This window comes from Globicephala melas, chromosome 18 (genome assembly GCF_963455315.2).
Source record: "Globicephala melas chromosome 18, mGloMel1.2, whole genome shotgun sequence".
Lineage (NCBI taxonomy): Eukaryota > Metazoa > Chordata > Mammalia > Artiodactyla > Delphinidae > Globicephala > Globicephala melas.
The window spans coordinates 17,842,275-17,866,425 of NC_083331.1; the positions used below are offsets into that span (position 1 = coordinate 17,842,275).

The 24,151-nt window shown below is 40.2% G+C and overlaps 1 protein-coding gene across 6 annotated transcripts in view; it reads right to left on the bottom strand.

The window, feature by feature from the left end:
- SETDB2 (SET domain bifurcated histone lysine methyltransferase 2) overlaps window positions 1-24,151 on the bottom strand; it is an 80,997-nt gene that overhangs the window by 15,595 nt on the left and 41,251 nt on the right. For 3 of the 6 annotated variants that reach the window (XM_060288226.1, XM_030882307.2, XM_030882308.2), the window contains 2 exons: window positions 21,517-21,605; window positions 17,319-20,927 (listed from right to left, as the gene is read on the bottom strand). In XM_060288226.1, the coding sequence (XP_060144209.1) occupies window positions 20,810-20,927; window positions 21,517-21,605 (207 nt within the window). In that variant the 3' untranslated portion in view covers window positions 17,319-20,809. Of the gene's footprint in view, window positions 1-97; window positions 206-9,075; window positions 9,198-16,819; window positions 16,914-17,318; window positions 20,928-20,949; window positions 21,328-21,516; window positions 21,606-24,151 lie in introns of those variants that run through there. The other 3 variants (XM_030882312.2, XM_030882313.3, XM_060288227.1) reach the window with 3 other exon arrangements.

Below are 24,151 nucleotides of genomic sequence, written 5' to 3' on the forward strand. Positions count from 1 at the left end.
TGCATCTCTATCCCCTGGTTTATCAGTCAAATAGACTTTCTTTTGAAAGCATCACCAAGGATCTGTTCATCTGAGTAATAGAATCATTTATACTTACCAACTTCCTTCCTCTCTTGACTTCTTTCTTTACCGATTCCACATCAAAATTTCTATCATGATTGAACGGATCATGATCCTCACATTCCACAAGCGCCGAGGAATACAGCTGCAGATTGGGAAAAGAAAAAGCCAGAGTATGCGCAAAGTAATGTTGAAAGCTGCAAGTCAGAAAATGGTACCAAAAAGTACTCACCAGGAGTGGAAGATGGCTTGCGCGTAGAACAGTGACCACCTTTTGGCGTGTGTAAGCAGGTCTCAAGTCACCCTGCTTTTCTTTGGGAGTTGTCCTGATCCCCAGACATGTTTTATACTGCATAACCCTGACCCCCAGTGGCTAACTGGACCTGGTCGGGGCCCTGACCCCAAGCTGGGCCAGTCAAAGTCCCTATCCTAGGGGACTAAAACAGGCTCTGAGCCACATGGTCAGAGCAAGTCAGTCAACAAAGAGAGGAAAACAAAAATGAGGGCTAGAGAGGAAATCCTGGGTTCCTGATGGCTTCCCAGCTCCTGTTTCTTATACCCACCTGTGTGCCTGTCTTCAGGAGCCAAAAATTGCCCCTGCAACTTATTGCAAAGCCCCTTTTATATTTAGGTTGGCTCGCGCTTCTAAAAGTTTCTTGAAACCAAAAGAATCCAAACTACCTCTGAATGAAAGATCAACATTACACATACACTTAAATAATAAAGGGCGTGAAAAACATAAGATAAAAAATTTTTCACACTGGCACAGGCAAAGATTTCTTATAAAAAGCAGAAACTATAAAGAAAAAGTTATTAAGTTGGAATTCACCAAAATTAAAACGTTTTGCTCTTTGAAAGACATTGCTAAGAAAACAAAAAGGCAAGCCAGAAATTGGGAGAAAATATTCACAATTCATATATCTGACAAAAAAATTATATCGAGAATATAGGGAAAACCCTTGCCACTCAGTAAGACAAATAATTCAGTTAAAAATGGGCAAAAAACCTGGACAGACTCTTCAGAGAAGGAGAGTTACAAATGGTGGATAAGCACGTGAAAAGATGCTCAAAATCATTAACCCTCAGACAAATCAAAGCCACAATGAGATACCAATACACACTCACTAGACTGGTTAGAATTAAAAAGACTGAAAATACCAAGTATCAATGAGGGTGTGGAGCAAATGAAACTCTTACACATTGTTGTAGAAGTGTAAAATGATGCAATTACCTTTACTTTTACATTTACTTTTTGACCCAGCATTCCTCTTATAGGTGTTCACTCAAGAAATAAAAGCATTACTGTCCACATTTAAAGAAGGCAACAGTATACAATGGAGAAAAGACAGTCTCTTCAATAAGTAGTGCTGGGAAAACTGGAGAGCTACATGTTAAAAAATGAAAATAGAACATCTTCTCACATCATATACCAAAATAAACTCAAAATGGATTGAAGACCTAAGTGTAAGACAGGACACCATAAAACTCCTAGAAGAAAACATAGGCAGAACACTGACATAAATCGTAGCAATTTTTTTTTTTGGATTTATCTCCAAAGGCAAGGAAAACATAAGCAAAAATAAACAACTGGGACCTAATTAAACTTAAAAGCTTCTGCATCAACAAACCATTGAAAAAACAAAAAGACAACCTACTGAATGGGAGAAAATATTTGCAAACGATATGACCGGTAAGGGATTAATATCCAAAATATACAAACAGCTCATACAACTCAACATCAAAAAACAACCTGATTAAAAAATGGGCAGAAGACCTGAATGGACATTTTTCCAAAGAAGACATAAGATGGCCAACAGGCACATGAAAATATGCCCAACATCACTAATCATCAGAGAAATGCAAATGAAAACCATAAAGAGATATCACCTCATACCTGTCAGAATGGCCATTGTCAAAAAAGACACAAACAAATGTTGTTGAGAGTGTGGAGAGAAGGGAACCCTCCTGCACTGATGTTGGGAACGTAAACTGGTGCAGCCACTGTGGAGAACAGTATGGAGTTCCTCAAAAAACTAAAAATAGAGCTACCGTGTGATCCAGCGATTCCACTGCTGGGTATACATAAAAGAAAATGAAAACACGAATTCAAAAAGATATATGCACCTCAGTGTTCATAGTAGCATTATTTACAGTAGCCAAGGTATGGAAGCAACCTAAGTGTTCATCAACAGATGAATGGATAAAGAAGATGTAGTGTGTGTGTGTGTGTGTGTATATATATATATGTATACATACACACACATACACATACATACAATGGAATACTATTCAGCCATAAAAAAGAATGAAAGTTTGCCATTTGCAACAACATGGATGGATGTGGAGGGTATTATGCTTGGCGAAATAAGTCAGACAGAGAAAGACAGATACTGCATGTTATCCCTTATATGTGGAATCTAAAAAAATTAGTGACTATAACACAAAAAAAGTGTATGTCCACATGAAGACACATATTCAGATCTTCACAGATTTATCCTAGTGTCTTCAAACTGGAATTAATGTCTATCAACAGGCAAGTGGATAAACAAATTGTGATAGAGCCATACAATGAAATACTGTGCAGAAATAAAAAGGAACAAAATACACATACAAGAAACAACATGGATGAATCTCCAAATACTGTAATGAGCAAAAGAAGCCAGACACACAGAATACATACTGTAGGATTCCTTTCATGTGAGATGAGAAAGACAGGCTCAAGCTATAGAAGCTGGGGTGGGGAGGAAGTGGCTGCAAGGAGGCATGAGGGAACCTTCTGGGGTAATGGAAATGTTCTACATCTTGATGGTGGTGGTGGTTACGTTGGTAAATACATGACTTAATACTCTCTGAACTGTACACGTAAAGTGGGTGCTTTTTTTTTTTTTTTTTTTTTTTTTTGCGGTACGCGGGCCTCTCATTGCTGTGGCCTCTCCCGTTTTGGAGCACAGGCTCCGGACGCGCAGGCTCAGCGGCCATGGCTCACGGGCCCAGCCGCTCCGCGGCATGTGGGATCTTCCCGGACCGGGGCACGAACCCGTGTCCCCTGCGTCGTCAGGCGGACTCTCAACCACTGCGCCACCAGGGAAGCCCAAAATGGGTGATTTTTAAATGTAAATTATACTGACAACGTTAACTAAAAATAGCAAATTAACATTAACAGTATATTAGAATAAAACATCACAATCAAATAGTGTTAATCTCCGAATGGTTTAACAGCAGAAAATAAACAAGCACATAATTTATCACTAACAGATTAAAAGGAGAAAATTTGAGACATGAAAACCAAATGTAACCTGTGAATCGGAATCTTTTGTTATAAAGTTATTAGGACACTTGAACCTGAAACCTGGGTGGTTTGAGGATTAGATCGTAGTAATATATTAAACTCCTGATTTTGATGGTTACATTGTGATTATGTGAATGTCCTTTGTATAAAATACATACTGAAGTATTCAGGAAAGATAACGCATCATGTCTCAAATTAATTTCAAATGGTTCTGTAAACGAAAATAATCACTAAACAGTCTATAATAAGAATAGAAAAGAGTTTTATTTGAGCCAAACTGAGGACTACCCTAGAAGCCCACTTCCCAGATTACTCTGAGAAACTGCTCTGGAGAAGCATTGTTTCCAGCACAGTTTTATATCTTGTCAGAACAAAGAGCAATAAACGAGTCAGGGTTACATTTCTTCAACATTAAAAAAAAAAAAAAAGAACAGACTAGCATGTACACAGTGACTCAGTATGGCCTTGGAACCTGGGAAGGGAGTTTTATCATCAAAGGAGTACCAGCATTGGCATCCCAGGAGGAGGGGCATATAATCTTTATTTTTAACAAGGACATTCTTTACTTCTGGTCAATGTGTCCTTTTCTCTAATAATTAAAGCAAATGTACAGTGTATATTCGATAGGCCACAAACAGGCTATTTTAGTTAGCATAAAATTCAAGTTAACTCATGTATAAGCCAGAATGACTTCCCTATATCTAAATATGTGAATATTTCTTTCATCAGTTCCAACAAAAAAGGTACTTTGTACTGTATGTGCAACTTTTCTGTAAGTTTGAGATTAAAAAAAGTTGTGTATATAAAAAATAAAGCATCGGACTTCTCTGGTGGCGCAGTGGTTAAGAATCCGCCTGTCAATGCAGGGGACACATGTTCAAGCCCTGGTCCGGGGATCCCACATGCTGCGAGCAACTAAGCCCGAGAGCCACAACTACTGAAGCCCGCACGTCTAGAGCCTGTGCTCTGCAACAAGAGAAGCCACAGCAATGAGAAGCCTGCACACCGCAACGAAGAGTAGCCCCCGCTCGCTGCAACTACAGAAAGCCCGAACGCAGCAACGAAGACCCACCACAGCCCAAAATAAATAAATTAATAAATTAAAAAAAAAAATAAAGCATCTAGCATTGTGCATGGCCAGAGAAAGAGAGTGAAAGAAGCCAGAAGAGCATTACAATAGATGCAGAAAAAAGCATTTCATAATATTCAATACTTTAACTTGTAGCAAGCTAGAAATAAGAGGAAACTTCCTAATTTTAATAAAGTAAAAGTATTAAAAAGTATGCACAAATTTAATGATAAAACCTAGAAGCATCCCAGTAATATAAAAAACAAGACAAGGCTCACTAAAATGCTTTTAATCACCACTATAACACAATGTTCTAGAAAAATGCAGCAAAATAAGAAAAAGAAATTAAGAGGCCCAAAAATTTAAAGGAAGAAAAGTCATCTTTATTTAAAGATGAGGATCGTCCAAATAAAATATCCAGGTGAATCTGACTTTTAGATTTGAGAGTTTGGCAAGATCGTTGGATGAGATAAAAAATAAATAAAAATTGACAGTTTTTGTGTATACCAATAATAGCTCACTTTAAAAATGTATTAACAGGGACTTCCCTGGTGGCGCAGTGGTTGGGAGTCCGCCTGCCAATGCAGGGGACACAGGTTCGAGCCCTGGTCCGGCAGGATCCTACATGCCACAGAGCAACTAAGCCTATGCGCCACAGCTACTGAGCCTGTGCTCTGGAGCCCAAGAGCCACAACTGCTGAGCCCATGTGCCACAACTACTGAAGCCTGTGCGCCTAGAGCCGCAACTAGAGAAAGTCCACGTGCAGCAACGAAGACCCAACGCAGCCAAAAATAAATAAATTTTTTTTAAAAAATGTATTAACAAAACAAACAAAAAAACAAACCCAGGAATAGGCCTAACCCAAAGTTCTAGACCTCTATAGAAAAAAAATTGTTGGACATTTTTGAAATTCATAAAAGAAGACCTGGGCTTCCCTGGTGGTGCAGTGGTTGAGAGTCTGCCTGCCGATGCATGGGACACGGGTTCATGCCCCAGTCCGGGAGGATCCCACATGCCGCGGAGCAGCTGGGCCCGTGAGCCATGGCCGCTAAGCCTGCGCGTCCAGAGCCTGTGCTCCGCAGTGGGAGAGGCCACAACAGTGAGAGGCCCGCGTACCGCAAAAAAAAAAAAAAAAAAAAAGCCAGGGTTTATCATAAAATCATAGTAATTAAGGGTGTTGTACCAGCTCATTAGTCACTGATAATCTGCCTGTTTAGATGGCCTGTTTGAACTCTCATGCTTTGGAGACCTAACTATTCTTCCAAAAGATAGCATTGAGAGTACCATGTTACACTCTGTGTGATCTCTGCTAATGGCACTTTGGAATTGTATTAGTTAAGTCATTTTAGACATAACATCACTGTGGATCCAACTGTCAGGTATTGAGTTATTAGCAATTTGAAGAAATAAATTTTGAGGAGGTATCGGAGGAAGGAATACGTTTCATAAAACATTACAATGAAGCTCATGACTGACTTTTGAATAGTAGGAGTTTTAAGTATGCTGTTAAAAATCTGTAAGGGACAGTTAAGAAAATTATCAGATTGTAAGAGAAACGTGTGAGCTCGCCAAACAAGGATTTCAGTGTAGATTCTGTCTTTATCAAATGAAGTTAAAGGAACAAGTTATAGTTAAAGTTTGAATGGAAGAGCCTGCCATTGTTGTTCCACATCTGGTTGTTGCTGTTTACATTCCTTTACTGAGCCTACATCTTCATAAGCTTTTTGGCAGGTATACATTGAACACTTCTGTTTCATGGTCAAGACAGGATCAGAGGCCATGGATACTGACAACTGATTTGTCTGTTTTCTTCTTTTTCCATGACTGTATCTACTGCCTCATCTTGATTTACAACCAAAACCTAGAAAACCTACAAAAATAAGTGTTTTGTGGTTTATCTAGGAATAATACAGAAAATATTCCTTGTTATTTTTGGTGAAGAAAATCAATTTCGTATAGTTTATTTCAACCTAAATAAAATGCGAGTTTTGTTTAAAAGAAAAAAAAAAGAGTGTTGTACCAGCTCAGGAATACACAAGTGACCAATGGAAGAGAATGGAGAGCCAGAAAGAGATCTGTGCACGTATGACAATACTGTTAGAGCAACGGATTAGCATGAGGGTTTGAAACTAGATAGCTGGGTGAGAGTCCCGGCTCAGTCACTTACAGCCCTGTGACCTTGGGCAAGTGATTTAATTTCTCTGTGCCTCAGTTGTTCCACCTTTAGTTTGGGCATAATTATAATACCTACCTCTTAGGGTAGTTGTGAGGATTAACAGTTAATCCTGTTAATCTCCCAGAGCTCCTAGGTTAAGCTCCCAGAACATTACCTTACACAGTGAACACCAAATAATAACAACAGTTATCATTATTATCACTACAAATCAGTGAGGAAAGGATAGATTTTTCAATCATAGTGCTGGGGAAGGTGGTTAATCGCATAAAAAAGAAAACTAAAAGTAGGTCTGTACTTTACACTATAATCCAAATAAATCCCAGTTGGATCAAGAAGCTAAATGAGAAAAGCAAAATTTTTAAACGTTTTGGAATAAAGACAGAACCTTAGTTCAGAAAAGAATTTCTTAGGGGAAAAATCCTACAAATTATAAAGGAAAATAATGATGAATGTTAATTACATCACAAGCTTCTGTATGACAGAAAGCACCATAAATAAAATTAAAAGCAAACATATATAATAAAGCATTAGAATTTATTTATATGTGAATAAATACATATAAGCAAAACTAAGATCTCAAAGATAAAGTGTAGTCTATGAACACAAGTCACAGAATCGAAAAAAGAACCACACAGGAGCACAGCAAACGAGGTGCAAGCTCACTAAGTAATCTAGGAACTGCAAATGCAAATAACAACGAGAGACCATCTCACACCCATCAGAGAGGAAAACATGAAAATCTCATAGTATCATGACAGACACCAAACCACAGATCCAGGGAGGCACTGTAAAGAGAATGAAACGAAAAGCCACAGATTAGGAGAAAATATTGGTAAAATATATCTGATAAAGGACTTGTATCCACGATATAGAGAGCTCCTAAAAGTTAATTATAAGACAACCCAATAAACCCAATTAAACAATAACAACCCAATTAAAAACTGGACAAACGATCTGGACAGACAACACCAAAGAAGATATACAAATGGCAAATAAGTATATGAAAAGATGCTCAACACCACATGTCATATGTCATCAGGGAATTACAAATTAAAATATGAACATCATATATACACTAACATGTATAAAATAGATAACTAATAAGAACATGCTGTATAAAAATAAATAAATAAAATAAAATTAAAAAAATACGAACAACATGAACTCTCATTCATTGCAGGTGGGAATATAAAATGGTACAGCCACAGTGGAGGACAGTTCAGCAATTTCTTTCAAAATTAAACATACTTTTACCATACCAAAAAATAAAATAAATCTCATAGAATCAAGTGTTGACAAGGAAGAAGAGAAGCAAACTCCAAAATAGTGGAAGTCAAACTTGGTACGATCCCTTTGGAGAGCAATCTGGCACATTTAGTGAGGTGCAAAATGTTCCCTTCCTGTGTCCAGCAGTTCTAAGTGCCCTAGACCAGAGAAATTCTCCTGTGAATTAGGAGACCTATACAAGGATATTTATGACAGCTGGTCAGTAACATAAAAAACTGGAAAACCATAAATGGTCATTCACAGAATACTTTAATGGTGATTATAGTCATAAAATGGAATAATATAACATTTAAAATGAAAGATTAGAACTACATTTATCAACATGGATATATATCAATAATCTACAGAATCTGATAGAAATTCTATAAAGTCCAAGAACATGTAAAACAATATATTTGTTTATAAATACTTAAACGTGGTGGGAGCATAAAATTAAAAACACAAGATAATAAGAAACACCGAATTTGTGATGGCAATTACCTCTGGGGAGGGGTGGAGAGAAGGGAACAGAGAGAAGAAGTCCTTAACTATCTATGTTTTTTTTTTTTCTTAAAAAAAAAATCAAGCTGAGGCAAATATCATATACTATCATGATTTTATAAATCTGGGTGAAGTGTCTATGGGTATCTGTTATATTTGAAATAATTAAAGTATCTTTAAAGGAACTTCATCATAATTCTTTGTGTGTTTGATCAGTTATAAATAAAACTGAAAGTAATCATAAGGTGTTAAGATCTGAAACTTTAAAAAGGGAAAAATATGCTCCCCAAATCCCCACTTAAAAGCCCTGGTGGCGCAATGGTTGAGAGTCTGCCTGCCGATGCAGGGGACACGGGTTCGAGCCCTGGTCTGGGAGGATCCCACATGCTGCAGAGCAACTGGGCCCGTGAGCCACAACTACTGAGCCTGCGCATCTGGAGCCTGTGCTCCACAACAAGAGAGGCTGCAATAGTGAGGAGCCCACGCACCGCGATGAAGAGTGGCCCCCGCTCGCCGCAACTAGAGAAAACCCTCACACAGAAACGAAGACCCAACACAGCCAAAAAATAAATAAAGAAATAAAGAAGCTTTCATTAAAAAAAAAGCCCAAGCCATGGGCAGCCAACGTGTTACTCTTTGTTGTATCCAGAGTACATTTATCTATTTTGGTATGTCCTTCCCTAAAAGGACTCATGTGTTTTCAAGTAACTTACCAAACAGTTTTCATGAGCAGCTATATTCTCTGACTGTGCAAAGTACAGGACACTACACTCGAGGTCTTTGGGGCAAAGTGCGCATATCCTTTTTTGCAACCTTTCTGCAACCTGAAAGACACCTATAAAGTAACATCCCTGATGAGAAATGGAATTTCTTGGTGTCTGCAACTCCTCCACCCATCTTAAAGTAGAGGGCAGGGAACTTGTTTTATGAAAGAGTCTCAACTCCCAGGGAGAAAAAAAATTGGGACCCAAGCAGAAAAGCAACTTTGTATTTTCTTAATGGCTTAATGAAAGAAAAGAAAAAAATGTTTCATTTAAAATGTCTAAACATGAGGAAAACCTTTACTTAAGAAACATAAGCAGGAATTTAAATACAAAGCTCTCAAAGCATTGCCTTGCCCATAGTAAGCTCTCAATAATGATTACTGACATTATAAATCAACAAGAAAACAATGGTGTATTCAAGAAATAATGCTCTGATTAACTACCTGTAAAAAATAATTTAGATCCCTATATCATACTATATTCAAAAATAAATTTGGGAAAATAAATAAATAAATTTGGGGTGAATTAAAGAAGTAAATGAGCAATATACTTTAAATGTGCTGTAATCTAGCATTATAATAAATTAGGAGAGAAAGATACACGAAGGCAGGAGTTTTTTTTTTTAAGAGCGGAATAAAGAAAGGAAAGAAGTTTAAGAGAAGGAGAGCTAGGAAGAACAGGGAAGAGACAGGGGGAAAAAAGCCAGCTGTTCCCAATATCCACTGGGTGCATGGGTGAGAGGCAATCTTCTCTAACCTATTAGTTTGCTATTAATTTGGCCACAAGCATCCATTTAACATTTCTTTGCCTTTTCCAATGCTCATCCTGTTATTCATTTAGTTTTCTGTGGCAGAAAGCACTTTCAATTTTACCTTCAAATTTTAGTTTTGAAACAAAAATTCATTTAACCATTTAATGGCGAAAGGTTTAAATTTAAATGAGGTTAACCGCTTAAGCGCTTCCTAAAAGTCCTTTTTGTTACTTAAAAGTGTAAGGTCTCTTGATGTCTCTCTTAAACTACATCTTGCATCTCACAATGTCAGAAGACCTCACTTTGGAGCTAGCATTTCTTTCACATTCAGATGAGTTTCTTCCTTAATTAACGTCTGTCTCCTGGATTTGGGTCCTGCTTATTAGTAGGGCTACAAATTAGTAGTCCTCCTGCTCCACATCAACCAAGAAAAAGGGGGGAGACTGAGACAAAACTCCTCTGATGAAATGAAATGGGCGAACTGCTGCTTTTCATTCATCTCAAACCACCACCGAGTTGGGAGCTCCTCTTGTACGAGAGTCACCGCGCTGAGAGCTCTAGACCAGCGCTGTCCGCAGAAACATAGTGTGAGCCACAGGTGCAGATGAAGAATTTCTAGGAGCCTCATTTAAAACAGTCAAAGGAAATGGGTGAAGTTAATTTTAATATGCTTTATTCAACTAAACATATCCAAAATACTACCCTCTCAACATTTAATTAAGGAAACAATTAATTCATTCTTTTGTACTGAGTCTTTGAAGCCCAGTGTATTTTGTGCTTACAGCACCTCTCGACTGGACGAGCCACATTTTCAATGCTCAAGAGCCATATGTGGAGAGTGGCTACTGTACGGAAGGGCACAGCAGAGCATATAAAAAAAACATGAGACAGAACTGTTGCCTGCAAGAAGCTTACAAAATAAACAAGGAGACCAAATAGTATTCTGGAAAATAACAGAATACGTGGCACAAGTAACTGCTGAGTGGGAAATACAATATACGCTATGGACAGAGGAGGAAGTGCTCCTTGTGGGACGGAGTTCTGTCAAGGACACTTCCTTGAGCTGGTACAACCTTGAGATGGAGAGGAAGCGGGGTCGGGGTGGGAGGGACATTGCAGACAGAAGCAGAGATATATAAGAGACCAAGAGGTCTGACTGGGAGACAGAAAACCAGCCAGGCTGAAGAGGAGAGTTCATGCAAAGGAAGCTGGAAAAGAATTTGAGAAACAGATGGTGAAAGGCTGCCAGGAAGGATTTTTTGAGCAGGGGGATAACATGATGAAAGAGTTGTTTTAAGCTCCATTTCAACATGGAGAGAAATACGGTGCACCTGGATAGGAAGGCTGGACATTATAATGCTGTCAACTCTATCTCAGATAAGTGCGGACAAAAAAATGTTGCCCGACAACAAGCCATCAGCCACTGCAGCAAACCCTGCCCCCCCAACAATGTGTGTCCTGAGGGGAATTCAGGATCGAGAAAAAACAGGATACTGGCCCTAGACAGTTACCACACATTTCTAAGGAATAATTTCAACGAGCCCAGACTCTTGCATCTTCCCATACTTAGAAAAGCACTAAAATCATTAACTTAAGAGGTCTGTTTTTTGTTATTAGCAGTAATTGTTTGATGTCTAACTACATGTTTGTTTTCAGCAAAAACTCCTATATATCCTGGCTCATTCCTTACCTCTTCCGATCAGTTCCTCAGAGCGGAGAGCCTGTCTCCCAGGCCACAGTCTTCAGTAAGCTCCCCAAATAAAACATCTCGCAATTTTTAGGTTGTGTTTTTCTTCAGTCAACATAAGTTTTAGATTTAATGCCATTTCAACTTAAATCCCAAGAAGGTTATTTTAAAGAACTTGAAAAAAAATATTATTTGGAAGAACAAATGAGCAAGGGCAGTAAAGAACACTTTCAAAAAAAAAATGAAAGGGTGTCTACCTGATTTAAAAACATACTATAAAGGTACAGCTGGGACAGAAGGTTAGATGACCATGTCAAAAGAAAGAACACAAAGTGCAGAGAGAAGTGGATCATAATCTCTAATTATGAATTTAAGTTACCATAAGGTGGCATTTGCATTTCTTCTCTGGCACTGATGTCCTTAGCCCATTTTTCTATTGGTTTATTCACTACTTCCTTACTGATTTATAAGAGCTTGTAGTGTATCCAGGATACTCACTCTGTTAGTCAAATATGTGGCCTTTTAACTTTGTTTATAATGTTCTCTGATATACAGAATGTTTAAAGGTTTTGTTTGATGAAATTATATCAATCCTTTATCACTTCTCACTCTTGGGTAGGGGGAACATAACTTAGAAGACACCTCTTCTTTTCCTCTAGAATTTTATTTCTTACATTATAATATTAACGTGGAATTTATTTTATTGTAAAGTATGAGATGGAGATCTAACTTATTTTCATAATGGCTAGCCACTAATTTAAAATCTTTTTTCATATATTTAATTATTACATATATTTAGATTTGTTCTACATACTTCTATTTGTTCCACTGATCTGTCACTTCCCCCACCAATACAACACTTTACAATTTTCAATGTTTTAGAATATATTTTAATATTTGACCACACAAAGCCTCCATCCTAGGATGAAAATGGGAAAAAAAATCCCCAAATTTTATTCACCTTGGGCCCAAAATCTACTTCGACTAAATACCGTGCTCTCATTTAAAAGAACACTCAAACTGGACATTAAAATTTGTAAAGCATAGGCTAAAAAAAGTTTCAGGCAGTTAAATTACTAGTGCTAAAATTCCCTAATAAAAAAATATGATAATGTTTGATAGGCTATGCAGCACTCCTTGTGTAAGAGCTAGGTATTTTTGCCTTGTCACCCTTTCCTGTGCAGAGCTGCACCTGCAGACCGGTGAACTGCATTGGGCTGAGCTATCAGGCCGCTGATACCTGAGTGTGGTCCCCTGTGCTTGCTCTGGGGACTCTGCCTGTCTGAGCTACACTCCCAAGTCTGCAGGGTCTTGGCACTTGGGAACACAGAGGTGGTGGCAACGTTGCTGTCCTCTGATCTGGAGTTTCCAGTGCTGATGGACAGAAACGCAAGGTGGACACACAGGCTCCACCTAAGAGTTTTTTCCTGCTAAAACACCCCCTCATCACAATTTCCTAAAAGAGCTTGGCTATTTTAACTTGTTTATTCTTCTAGACTGGGGGATCACAGAACTCTCTGTAGTTGGGAGAGTAACATTATAGGCTTTTACACAGACAGGCATCCCTCACATCTGATCGTTTGCTACACATTATCTGAAACTCATGGACCAAATACATTTGGATAACTTGATATTCCTCACTATCTGAACTCAGGAACTGTATAGATTCAGACAGTGAGGGACAGGTGTATCATGGGGGCTGGGAAGAGTCCATTGGTCTCCATCAGTAGTTGAGACCAAGAACAATGAAGATATGTAGGTCTCCCCAAGGTCTTTCTACTGGGTCTAGCAGGCCTTAAGGACTCACAGAGACTGACTCAACGAGAATTCTCAAAAATGAAACTGGTAACCAGGAAAGGTTCTATAGAATGAAGCCGAAGAAAAATTATAAGCCAAGAATACATGAACTACGACTAACTCAAACCAACAGTGGCAGTCTCGCCAGCAATCTCCAGGCTCAGCTCCACCTGGGAAGGGATTGTTAAGGCCACAGCCTCTGCAGGGGTGTCTTCCCAATGCTTCTCTTCCAAGAGACGGTCTTAAAGCTCACCAGACAAGGGCAATCCACCCAGAGGATTGAATCTGGGGTAGTCGGATAGGATGGCCAAGGAACATGTTCCACCACTAAAGAAATGAGTGAAACTGATAGAATGAGATTCACTAACCCTATACTTCCATTTACAATCCCCTTCCAATAGGGTATGGCCTATGTTCTGGACTGGCAACCAATTTATGGTGCTGGCTTGGAAATTCCTTCCTCTTTTCTCCTTTGATCAATAGTTTTCATTGCAGTTTACTATTTTAGTTCTGCCACTGTATATCAGATGTGTAGACGTTATTACTGAGTCCAGTAACTGCATACCTGAACTGACCAAAACAGAAGGGGAGTAGATATTACCTAGAGGCTTGGTAATGGACTTGAAAGATGAATGGCTTTATCACATTGTCTCTGGATGGTGTGACTGGACATAACTTTCGGAGAAGTTTGCCAGGATGTATATTTGGGATAGCCAGAAGGCATTACTGGGAACAGCTTCAGAATGTGAAAAGAGGAATAAGGATGTCTGTGTTGTAAGGGAGGGGTGGCAGGCAGCCAGGGAATAGGATGTTCAGTGGACTTCCTTAGGGTATCCATTTGACTCACAATCATACACAGGGATAAGCCCCAGCAGGTATGTTTATACTACGTGACTCTCTTTCCCTAGGCACAGCTGACAGTCCCAGAGGACCAACCTGCCCATCTCCCACATATACAGAATTCAGAATAGAAGATTTTAGTTCAGATTGGGCTGGTTTCTTGAAGATGTAAAAACTGAGAAGCTGTGAGGGTAGCCATCTTCTATCCCATTATCAGGAAAACTGGACCAAAGAAAGAGAACAAAGCAGATATTCTGAGTGCTGTCAAAGTTTATGACGGCTTCTCAGGCCCTATTTCCTGGCTCTTTCTGATAAATGCTATAGCATCCATGTTCCTGGGGTCTGTGAGTGTGGTCTCCCTGCTTTCCAGTAACAAACATCCCTTTTGCTTAAATGACATCAAGTTGATTTTGTACTATTTGTAGCCAACAAGTCCTAATTAACACAGGAAGTACCATGACCTGATCTGTGTGTAGGCACGTGTGAACGTATGTGCGTGTGCACATGTGCACTTGAGAGTGAGTTTCGGCAGCAGCGTGGACAGTGGACTGCCCTGCCTTCACTGTTTTCTACCTGGTTCATTCTGATAATCTCATTTCCCTCCTTCTGCTTTCCCTGTCATGACACCACTTCATTCTTCACGTTGCTGCCAGAGTGATCTATCTAAAATGTACATTTGCCCATGTTTCTCTCCTGCTAAAAACCCTTCTCTATCACCTAAAGATCAGAAGCCAAGCTCTTTAGTGCTACATACGACCCCGTTCATTCCTTCAACATATACTTAATGTAGAGTTTTAGGCAGCAGGGAATAAGATGTGAATTTCAACTCTCATGGAACTTACATTTTAGTAGTACAGAGACATCAAACAAGTATTATTTCAGGATGTGGTTAAGTGCTATGAAGAAAGAGCAGGGGAAGGAGGTAGAGATTAATGAGGGTGGGGGAGGGCTCTTCTAAACAGGATGGGCAGGCAAGGCTGTGGAGGGTACATTTGAGCAGATATTTGAATATGGTGGGGGGCTTAGAGGACTCACAGTGCAGTGAGGGGTAGCAGAGTCATCAAGATGGGTAGGGGCTGGATCAGATCAGGACATGGGGTACACTGTAGCCACAGTAAGATTATTCTGAAAGTAATGAGAGACTATTGGAGGGCTTTGAGTAGGAGAATCACACTTACTTTTTGTTTTTTAAAGATCATTTTGGCTACTGTGCAGGCTTGTCTGTATGAGAGGCTAGAGTGGAAGCCAGGGGACCAATAGTCCAGGCCTGAGATGATGGTGGCTTGGATGGCAGTGATGGAAGCGGTGAGAAGAGGCCAGGCTTCAGATATATTCTGAAGAAAGAACTGACTAGTCTGACTAACGCATTAGTTGGGAGGTAAGGAGGAAAGAGAGGCACCAAGAGTGGCACTGGGGTTTTGGTCTGAGCAACCAGGTGAATGGAATGGGGAAGGCTGGTAGTGGCTGAGCAGGTTTGGAGTGTGTGGGTGTGTGCAGGCAAACAGGAGTCTTCTTTGGGACATATTCAGTTTGAGATCGTTCCTGGCATTAATGAAGTTGGTTATACAAGTCTGGAGTTTGGGGAAAAGGTCAGGATGTAACCTCACCTCCGGTAACTCCTCATCTTGCATTCTGTATACACACTAGCTAAATGAAATAGTCAACTGCTTGGCTTGTGGTTGCCACATCTGATGTTTTATGGCTGGTGCCTTTTTTCGAGTCTTCACCTCTTTCTGGACCACCTTTTCAAGCTTTGTATCTCTGGGTGACTCTTCCTCTTTAAAACTAAGGATGTTCCTTGAACACCAGGCTGAGTTGGAGGAGCCCCTCATTTGTGATTCTGTGGTTCTTAGCAGGTCACACAGGAGTTGCCTATTAGACTCTCTAGGGCAGGGTCTGCCTAACTCGTCTCTGCATCCCCGGCACCTGGTGCTGAGCCTGCACAGGGTAAGCGCTCTACATCTGCTGAAACGCAGGGAAGGAGCCCAGCCAGAAGGCTGTTGCCTCACTTAAAGGGGAGGGCCACAGACTTGAACTACTCATGGAAAGGAGGGGATGGTTCCAAAACGTTACATTCTCTGTGGAAACTTCTCAAACTGCTTCCCGAGACCTAGCTGACCACTTCTCTTCAAGAGGGGTCCCCCTCCAGCCTTCCTCCCCAGAGCACTTCTCCGACTGCATTGTTTTAGGGGTGGGTGAAACCGCGCTGGGAGAGTAAACTCCCAGGCATTTCCTTCGGTTTTCCTTGCTGGCTGTATTCCTAGCGTTGTAGGACTGTAGCAATGGGCTGTTCCATTAGCAGTGGGTGAGGTAAACGGTAAATAAACGGTAAACGGAAGGCAAACCCTCTCCTTACGAGAGGCCTTGGGCAGCGGTCTGGGAGCAGGGCCGCCGGCGGTGGACGCCCAGAGGCCAAGGGGCTGCTGAGCCAAGACCTCAGCGCTGTCTCGGGAGGCGGGTTCGCGGGCCCCCAAGCGGCGGCGGCCGAGGGGCTGCTGAGCCAAGACCTCAGCGCTGTCTCGGGAAGCGGGTTCGCGGGCCCCCAGGCGGCGGCGACCAGGGAGCTGCCCTGGGCCCCGACTGCCCCTGCCGCCCCCCGCCCCCCGAGCAGTACTCACCGGTTGGGTGGGGGACCCCGTCCCGCCCAGCCCGGGCCTCGGACCAGCTGGCGCCGCAGCTCGACTCGGGCTCGGGAGGTCCCGCCGGCTCCATATCTGCGCACTGCGCCCGCGCAGCCGGAAGTCCGTTTCGGCGAAATCATGATGATTGATCTCCCCTACCCGCGGGAAAAGTCCCGAGCAGGAAGAGACCCGTCGGCTTTGTAGATGCAGTTCTCAAACAGAAACTCGCAACTTCTCCAGATCTGAGTCTGAATTTGAATTGCTTTTTAAAAAAAAAAATCATGCCAGGAGCTCCCCACCCTGCGCCCACTTAAGCGATAGTCGGAGTAAAGGTGGCCGAAGCCCCTGGACTCAGCTGGAGAAATGATTGTTCTTCTGAGGGTTTATCCATTATTTTCTAAAAACTGTATCACACCAAGTCTGGCCTAAACAGGTCTATCATAAACGGACGCAGAATTAACTGACAGTAATTCCAGTTGCAGTCGCAAGCCTTTATTTAGCACCCATTGGGTACACAGCACCATACAAGACAAGGTTTTTGGTGCATGGAATACACATGTAGAGAACACAAACGCATATAATTAAATTACAGTTAAAAAATAAGTTGCTCTGTAAAAGAAGCATGTAATAGCTGGTGGTTTGCTGAGGAACTAATCAAAGGAAAACTCCTGGAGGTCTTGTTTTTTGAGCAGATTTTAAAGAGAGGAAAGGAGGCAAACTGGGGACAGAAAAGAGAACAATATTAAAAAGGATAACTTGGATAGTCTTGACAAACACAAATGGATTACAGAAGCAAGAGTGTGGAGATGCAAAACGGGAGAAAAGAGCACGCTCTGGCAGCAAAGTTTTTTTTCTTTCAAGCAGTAAGATGGAAGAGTACACCTTGCCAGGCCAGAAAGAAAGTCCTAAAGAGACTGGATAAGAAACTGAAGAGCTCAGCTAGGTCAGGTGAAGCAGTTGAAGAGCCCCTTACCCCGCTCTCAGTTTATAATCTCAGTTTTTCAGTGTTCCACTCTTAAGAATGAGCAGACTTAACACACATATATGGAATCTAAAAAAAAAATGATTCTGAAGAACCTAGGGGCAGGACAGGAATAAAGATGCTGTCCTCTATGCAGACATAGAGAATGGACTTGAGGACACAGGGAGGGGAAGGGTAAGCTGGGACGAAGTGAGAGTAGCATGAACATACATACACTACCAAATGTAAAACAGATAACTAGTGGGAAGCAGCCGCATAGCACAGGGAGAGATCAGCTCGGTGCTTTGCGTCCACCTAGAGTGGTGGGATAGGGAGGGTGGGAGGGAGACACAAGAGGGAGGAGATATGGGGATGTATGTATATGTATAGCTGATTCACTTTGTTATACAGCAGAAATTAACACACCATTGTAAAGCAATTATACTCCAATAAAGATGTTAAAAAAATCCTTTATTTAAAAAAAAAAAAAAGAATGAGCAGACTGCCAAGATCTAACTAACTAACTGAGGAAAGCCTAAAACATGAACGACAAAGACCAAAGGACACATACAGGGAAAACACAGAAACAAACCTTGCAGGTCACAGAATATTCAGGAAAAAGATAATATAGATATGAATGCCTGTATGTATGTTACACTATATAAATAGTATTTTCAAAGAGATAAGATACTGCAACCATGAACCAAAAATAGGATATTGAAGAAAAAAAAACATTCAGAGAAGAGAGCTCTAGAAATTTAAAATGAGACCCAAAAAAAAAAACCTAACCAGAACAAAACAAAACCCAATCCCCACCCCGCAAAAACCCCCCAAACAAAAACCCAACACAATAGGCAAATTGTAAGATTAAGTTGAGGAAATCTCCCAGAAAGTAGAGCAAGAAGACAAAGCTGGAAATTAAGAGAAAAGATAAGAAAATGAGAGAACCAATCCTGGAGGTCTAATGTCTAGATAAATAGGAAGAGACAACAGATAACAGACAACAGAACTATTTCATTAAAGAAATATAGTTCAAGAAAATTTCTCTGAAGAACAAAGTTTTCAGATTGAAAGATCCCTCCCACCAAGCACCTGGTATGAGGTATGAAAACTAACTTACTGGGAACAGAACATTGGGACAAAGAGAATGCTATAAGCTTGAAAAAAACTGGCCACGTATACAAAAGATAAAGAACAGCTTTATCTGACTTCCAACAGTCACCCTGAAGGCCAGAGGTGAGAACATTTTCAGACTTCAAAGCAGCAACACTGGAATGTAGCAGATGTGTTCAAAATTGGGTATGGAAGCTACTCACGAACTGAGTACCCATACCCTGCCAAAATAGCAATCAAATGTAAGGGTAAAATAACATGTTCAAACATACAAGGGCTCAAAATATTCACCTCTCATTTTTCCCTTTCAAAAGCTACTGGAGGATGTGCTTCACCAATATGTGGGAGTAAATCCAGGAAAGGGGAAATAACGGGATTTAACTGGCAACAGACCTGACATAGGGAAGACAAAGGGAATCTCTAGGATGCTGACGGAAGATGACAGCTGTGAACCAGTACAGAATGAAGCAGATCAAGATGTTGATTTCTGCACAAAAACATTTTCCATACTTATCAAGTGTCTTCACTTTATTTTAGTGCATTGCCTAAAATTCCTGCATCTTTACTGTGAATAAATGGACTTCTCAACTTTCCTCATCTGTCTACAGGCTGTTTGGGTTATAATATTTTGCTCCCTTTCCTAGCTCTTTGGTTTCCCACTCTCTAAACCAATTTCAAGTTAAATTTTTATTTAGTTCAATATTTTAAAGAAATTAATCGGGTCCCAACTTAGAAGAGATTTTTGTTTGAAAGGTAACCAAACTAAATCCAGAATCAAGATCAAAAAAAAAAAAAAAAGAAAAAAAACCCCTCAAAAACCAGAACTACTTTTAATTACTCCTTTTTGAGCTAGTATTCCCATCCTGGTTCCTAGTGGGAAGTTCCTGGCAGCCAAATGTATATCTTTGTTATAGATAAAATTAGTTTTAACTCTTGGAGATTCTCATCCTCTTTCCACTAGACAATCATGGTCAGGTAACCTAGAGCAAAGTAACTTTCTCTAGGAAAATAATTTGCACATCATGCCTAGGAGAGTCCAAGGGTCTGTTTCAGACTTTGCAGTTCAGTAGAATTGTTTTGTTAAGTGAAATTCTTGCCCAGCACAATCTCTTCTGGCTTAAATAAGCCATGTCTGACTATTTTCTAAGTTTCCTTTTCATAAGGCTCTATCTAGAACAAAAATATTCTAATTCCTCCAAGTTTCTACTCCCTCCTTTCCTGTCCGTGTTTATGTGGAAGGAGTGAAGAGAATCTGTGGAAAAGAAATTGAATCGCAAAGAGTGTGCCAAAACCTTCCCCACAGGAGAGCTTCTACCCCTTCTCATTCAAACGGACTGATGGGACACTTTCACGGAGCCAGATACAGCTTCTCCAACTAGCACTAAAATACTTGGAAGTAATATGCATGAAGTGAATTTCGACAGATGCTTCAGGCTCTGTTGCCCACCTTATGGTTCACAATGGTAAATTATTTGCCAGGAATTAAACATAAATAAATTTTGTAGGTAAAGATGTGAGCTTTGGCCCTTTGGGGCCATGAAAGTCAAAGATAATTCCAAAAGCAATGAGAAGTGCTGAAATCAGTTGTGACATTTGTCTTTCTTAATATATAATTTACAAATAAGTTACAAATTATATAGCAGTATTTCATATAAAATATACACTTCCATCCTACTCATGTACAGTTGAACAGCAGTAAGAATAAAGAGATACCCTATGCATATGAAAATGTCCTTATTTTGTTCCTAGTGTTTCTAAGTAATGCAAATGGACCCCCCAACAAGGGTAAACTGAGAGGAATTCTCTTGATGGATCATAACCTAAATTAATGCCACTGACCACTGGGGTTTCTTTTGCATGACTCTAATTTCAGCTTGATAAGCTAATTTCATGAACAGGCACTAGCTACAGATTTATAATATTTTTTTCCTACACTTATTAAACCCACATTGGCAGAATATTTCTTTTTCAGGCATAGTCCCAGCTTCATAACCATAATCCCACGTTAGTTCTGTTCTTGCTTTCACATACCTAGAAAGTAGAAATTTTAAAAATAATCATAAATTACCCTGAATAACTACCAAATGAACCAAGTTTGATTATATCAATTTTCATATTAACATCATTAACCATCCTCAAAAATATGGTTTTCTCTCTCTCTCCAACAACAACCAATTAGGAATGCTCTTTTATTAAGAATAATCACTTAAGTTTTATTTCAAATCTACTAAAATCATAAGTAAGAAGAAACTTGTCAATATCCACAAGGAAGGAAGTGTGGTTTGCAAACAGTGGAACCCAGTAATGTGATGAGGCATGTGGTGTGGTAGTTGGGGGCAGTTTGGACTCAAAGATGTAGCATTCTGCATCATTTATCCTCTGAACTGAACTGGCTGAGGCCTGCCATCCTTAGCCTTTTCAGGCATTAACTCTAAGAGGAAATAAGAATGAAAATTTCAGCTATTTAAAATTTTATTGACCACAAACAGTTTGGGATAACTGAATATTCTAGGGTGCCAGATATGTGGGGCTATAGCATATATCTTCTCTTAATATTTTTCTATTGTTATTTTTAAAGTCACAATTTCAAAATGAAATCATATAAAAAAAATTTTCAAACCTGTTGGTGAAGAACGCCACCAATGGAAAATTTCTGTCATGTGTTTCTACAAAAACATTCTGTACCAAAAGATTTGGGCAGCAACTATGCTGTTAAAAAAATAAACATAGAGGTTAGACATAGCATCAAGTTTGATACCTTGTTCTTTGCAGCATTAGAATACCATTCTGTTTCCAACACATCTAACTTATTTTTGTTTATATCTTTTTTTTCCTGACTAGTATATAGAATATCAGAGCTCATTACAATTTTGTTGACGGTAGGAATCCATTCAGAAAAGCCCTGTTTTGACACTCTTACATCTTTCCAGTAGAAAGGCAAAATGGTGCAAACCCCTATAGAAGATAATCTGTCAGTATTTATCGTTATTATAGATGCATGTCTTTTGATTCAGCAATCCAGTATCTGGAAATGTATCCGACAGATATATCTGCACATGTATCCATGTGTAAGATTATTCACTGAACATTGTTTTTAACAGTAGAAGTTTGGAAACAATCCAAATATCTATCTAAAGAGGATTGGTTACATGAACTTTAGGATATCCACACATTGGAATTCTATGCAGCTATTAATATAAACAAAAAGAACGAGGAGCTCTGTGTACTGATTAGAAAGATCTCCAGGGCACGTTGCTAATTAAAAAAAAACAAGGTGTAGGATAGTAAATATAATATACTATCTTTTATGTAATGGGTAGGAATAAGAACATATATTTATATTTACTTGTATTTGCATAAAGAAACTATAAGAATACACAAAAAAGTAGTAAAAATGATTTAACTATAGAGGGTGGAGTGGGGGCCTGGTGAATGTGGGCACAGTACATTTTTTTTAAACAGAACAAAAAGTTTAATATGAAGAATGTATATGACCTGAGTTTTACAACACAGTCAAACAGACCTGTTGGAAAGGGTACCTGTATACGTAACTGATTTCTCTGCTGAACATGACCTTCTCCTTTCTCCAAGGCTTCTAACATGATGATACTATTTCCTCCTATTACCACCATTCCAATATTGTTCTGTTGCCCACTAGCTGCCACCTCTACACATTCATCTATCACCAGATTCATAAAGGGATCAAATCCCAGCAATTTTCCTCAGACATATTTGCCACCATTAAATTTCAATGATAACTTCCTGTCCACACAGTTTTTTCAATTTGGGCCTGGTAAGCTTTACTCATGGTGCCTACTTGGCAGGGTCAGAGCTACCTTGATACAGAATTCTGTTTGGCTGTATGTATGTATGTAGGTATTCTCTAAGGCTTTTTATTTTATTTAAACTTTGAAATCTTGTGAATGTATTATCTAAGTAGAAAATTAAATTTAAAAAGAAAGAAAAGCCCGTTTTTTTCCTCCTATAAAGAAGGGATGGACCCAGCTGGTGAAACCAACCATATAGTTCTAGTGCAGCCACCATTCAACATAACCTACCAGAAAGGAAGCCACAACAGTCCTTTGCTAGAGATCATTCTTTTTTTTTTTTTTTTTTTTTTGGTACGTGGGCCTCTCACTGTTGTGGCCTCTCCTGTCGCGGAACACAGGCTCCGGATGCGCAGGCTCAGCGGCTGTGGCTCACGGACCAAGCCGCTCTGCGGCATGTGGGATCTTCCCGGACCGGGGCACGAACCCGCGTCCCCTGCATCGGCAGGCAGACTCTCAACCACTGTGCCACCAGGGAAGTCCTAGAGATCATTCTTTAATGATCTTCTGGCTCTCCTGGCATGTTTAATAGCTCCTAGCATGTTTGGCAATAGTGTAGAAGTAGTGAAAGTGGAATAGAGAAAAGCAGTTGTAGGAAAGAGGAAGGGAGGAGAGGATTCTGTTCCCTGTTAACCAAGTATCCTCCTAACTAGGACAGAGAAAAAGAAAAAAGCCAAATAAAGATTTATCTAGCAAGGAGAAAAGCTCTTTGGTTTTAAAGATTTTCCGACTTAAGAGTATTTTCTCTTCTGATGGCACCTGAATTACATGTAAAATTATCACTGAGGGCTTCCCTGGTGGCATAGTGCTTAAGAACCCACCTTCCAATGCAGAGGACACGGGTTCGAGCCCTGGTCCAGGAAGATCCCACGTGCCACGGAGCAACTAAGCCCGTGCGCCACAACTACTGAGCCTGTGCTCTAGAGCCCACGAGCCACAACTACTGAAGCCCGCATGCCTAGAGCCCATGCTCCGCAACAAGAGAAGCCACCGCAATGAGAAAGCCCATGCACCACAACAAAGAGTAGCCCCTGCTTGCCCCAACTAAAGAAAGCCCGCGCGCAGCAACGAAGACCCAACGTAGCCAAAAATAAATTAATTAAAATAAAATAAAATAAAAATAATCACTGAACGTCAACTTCAAACTACTCAAAAGTCATTTTAAAGAGGTGTTGAGGAAATTCCCTGGTGGTCCGGTGCTTAGGACTCCACTTTCACTGCTGAGAGCACAGGTTCAATCCCTGGTCAGGGAGCTAAGATCCCGCCAGCTGTGCGGCGTGGCCGGGGGTGGGGGGTGGGGGGTGGGGGGGGAAGGGAGTGTTGAGCTTCGCAAAGGGAATGCATAAAAGAATCATGGGCCATGCATGCTTCCCATTACTTTAAGGGAAAAAGCAAAGCTGCCCATCCCACTAATTCAACCCCAGAGAG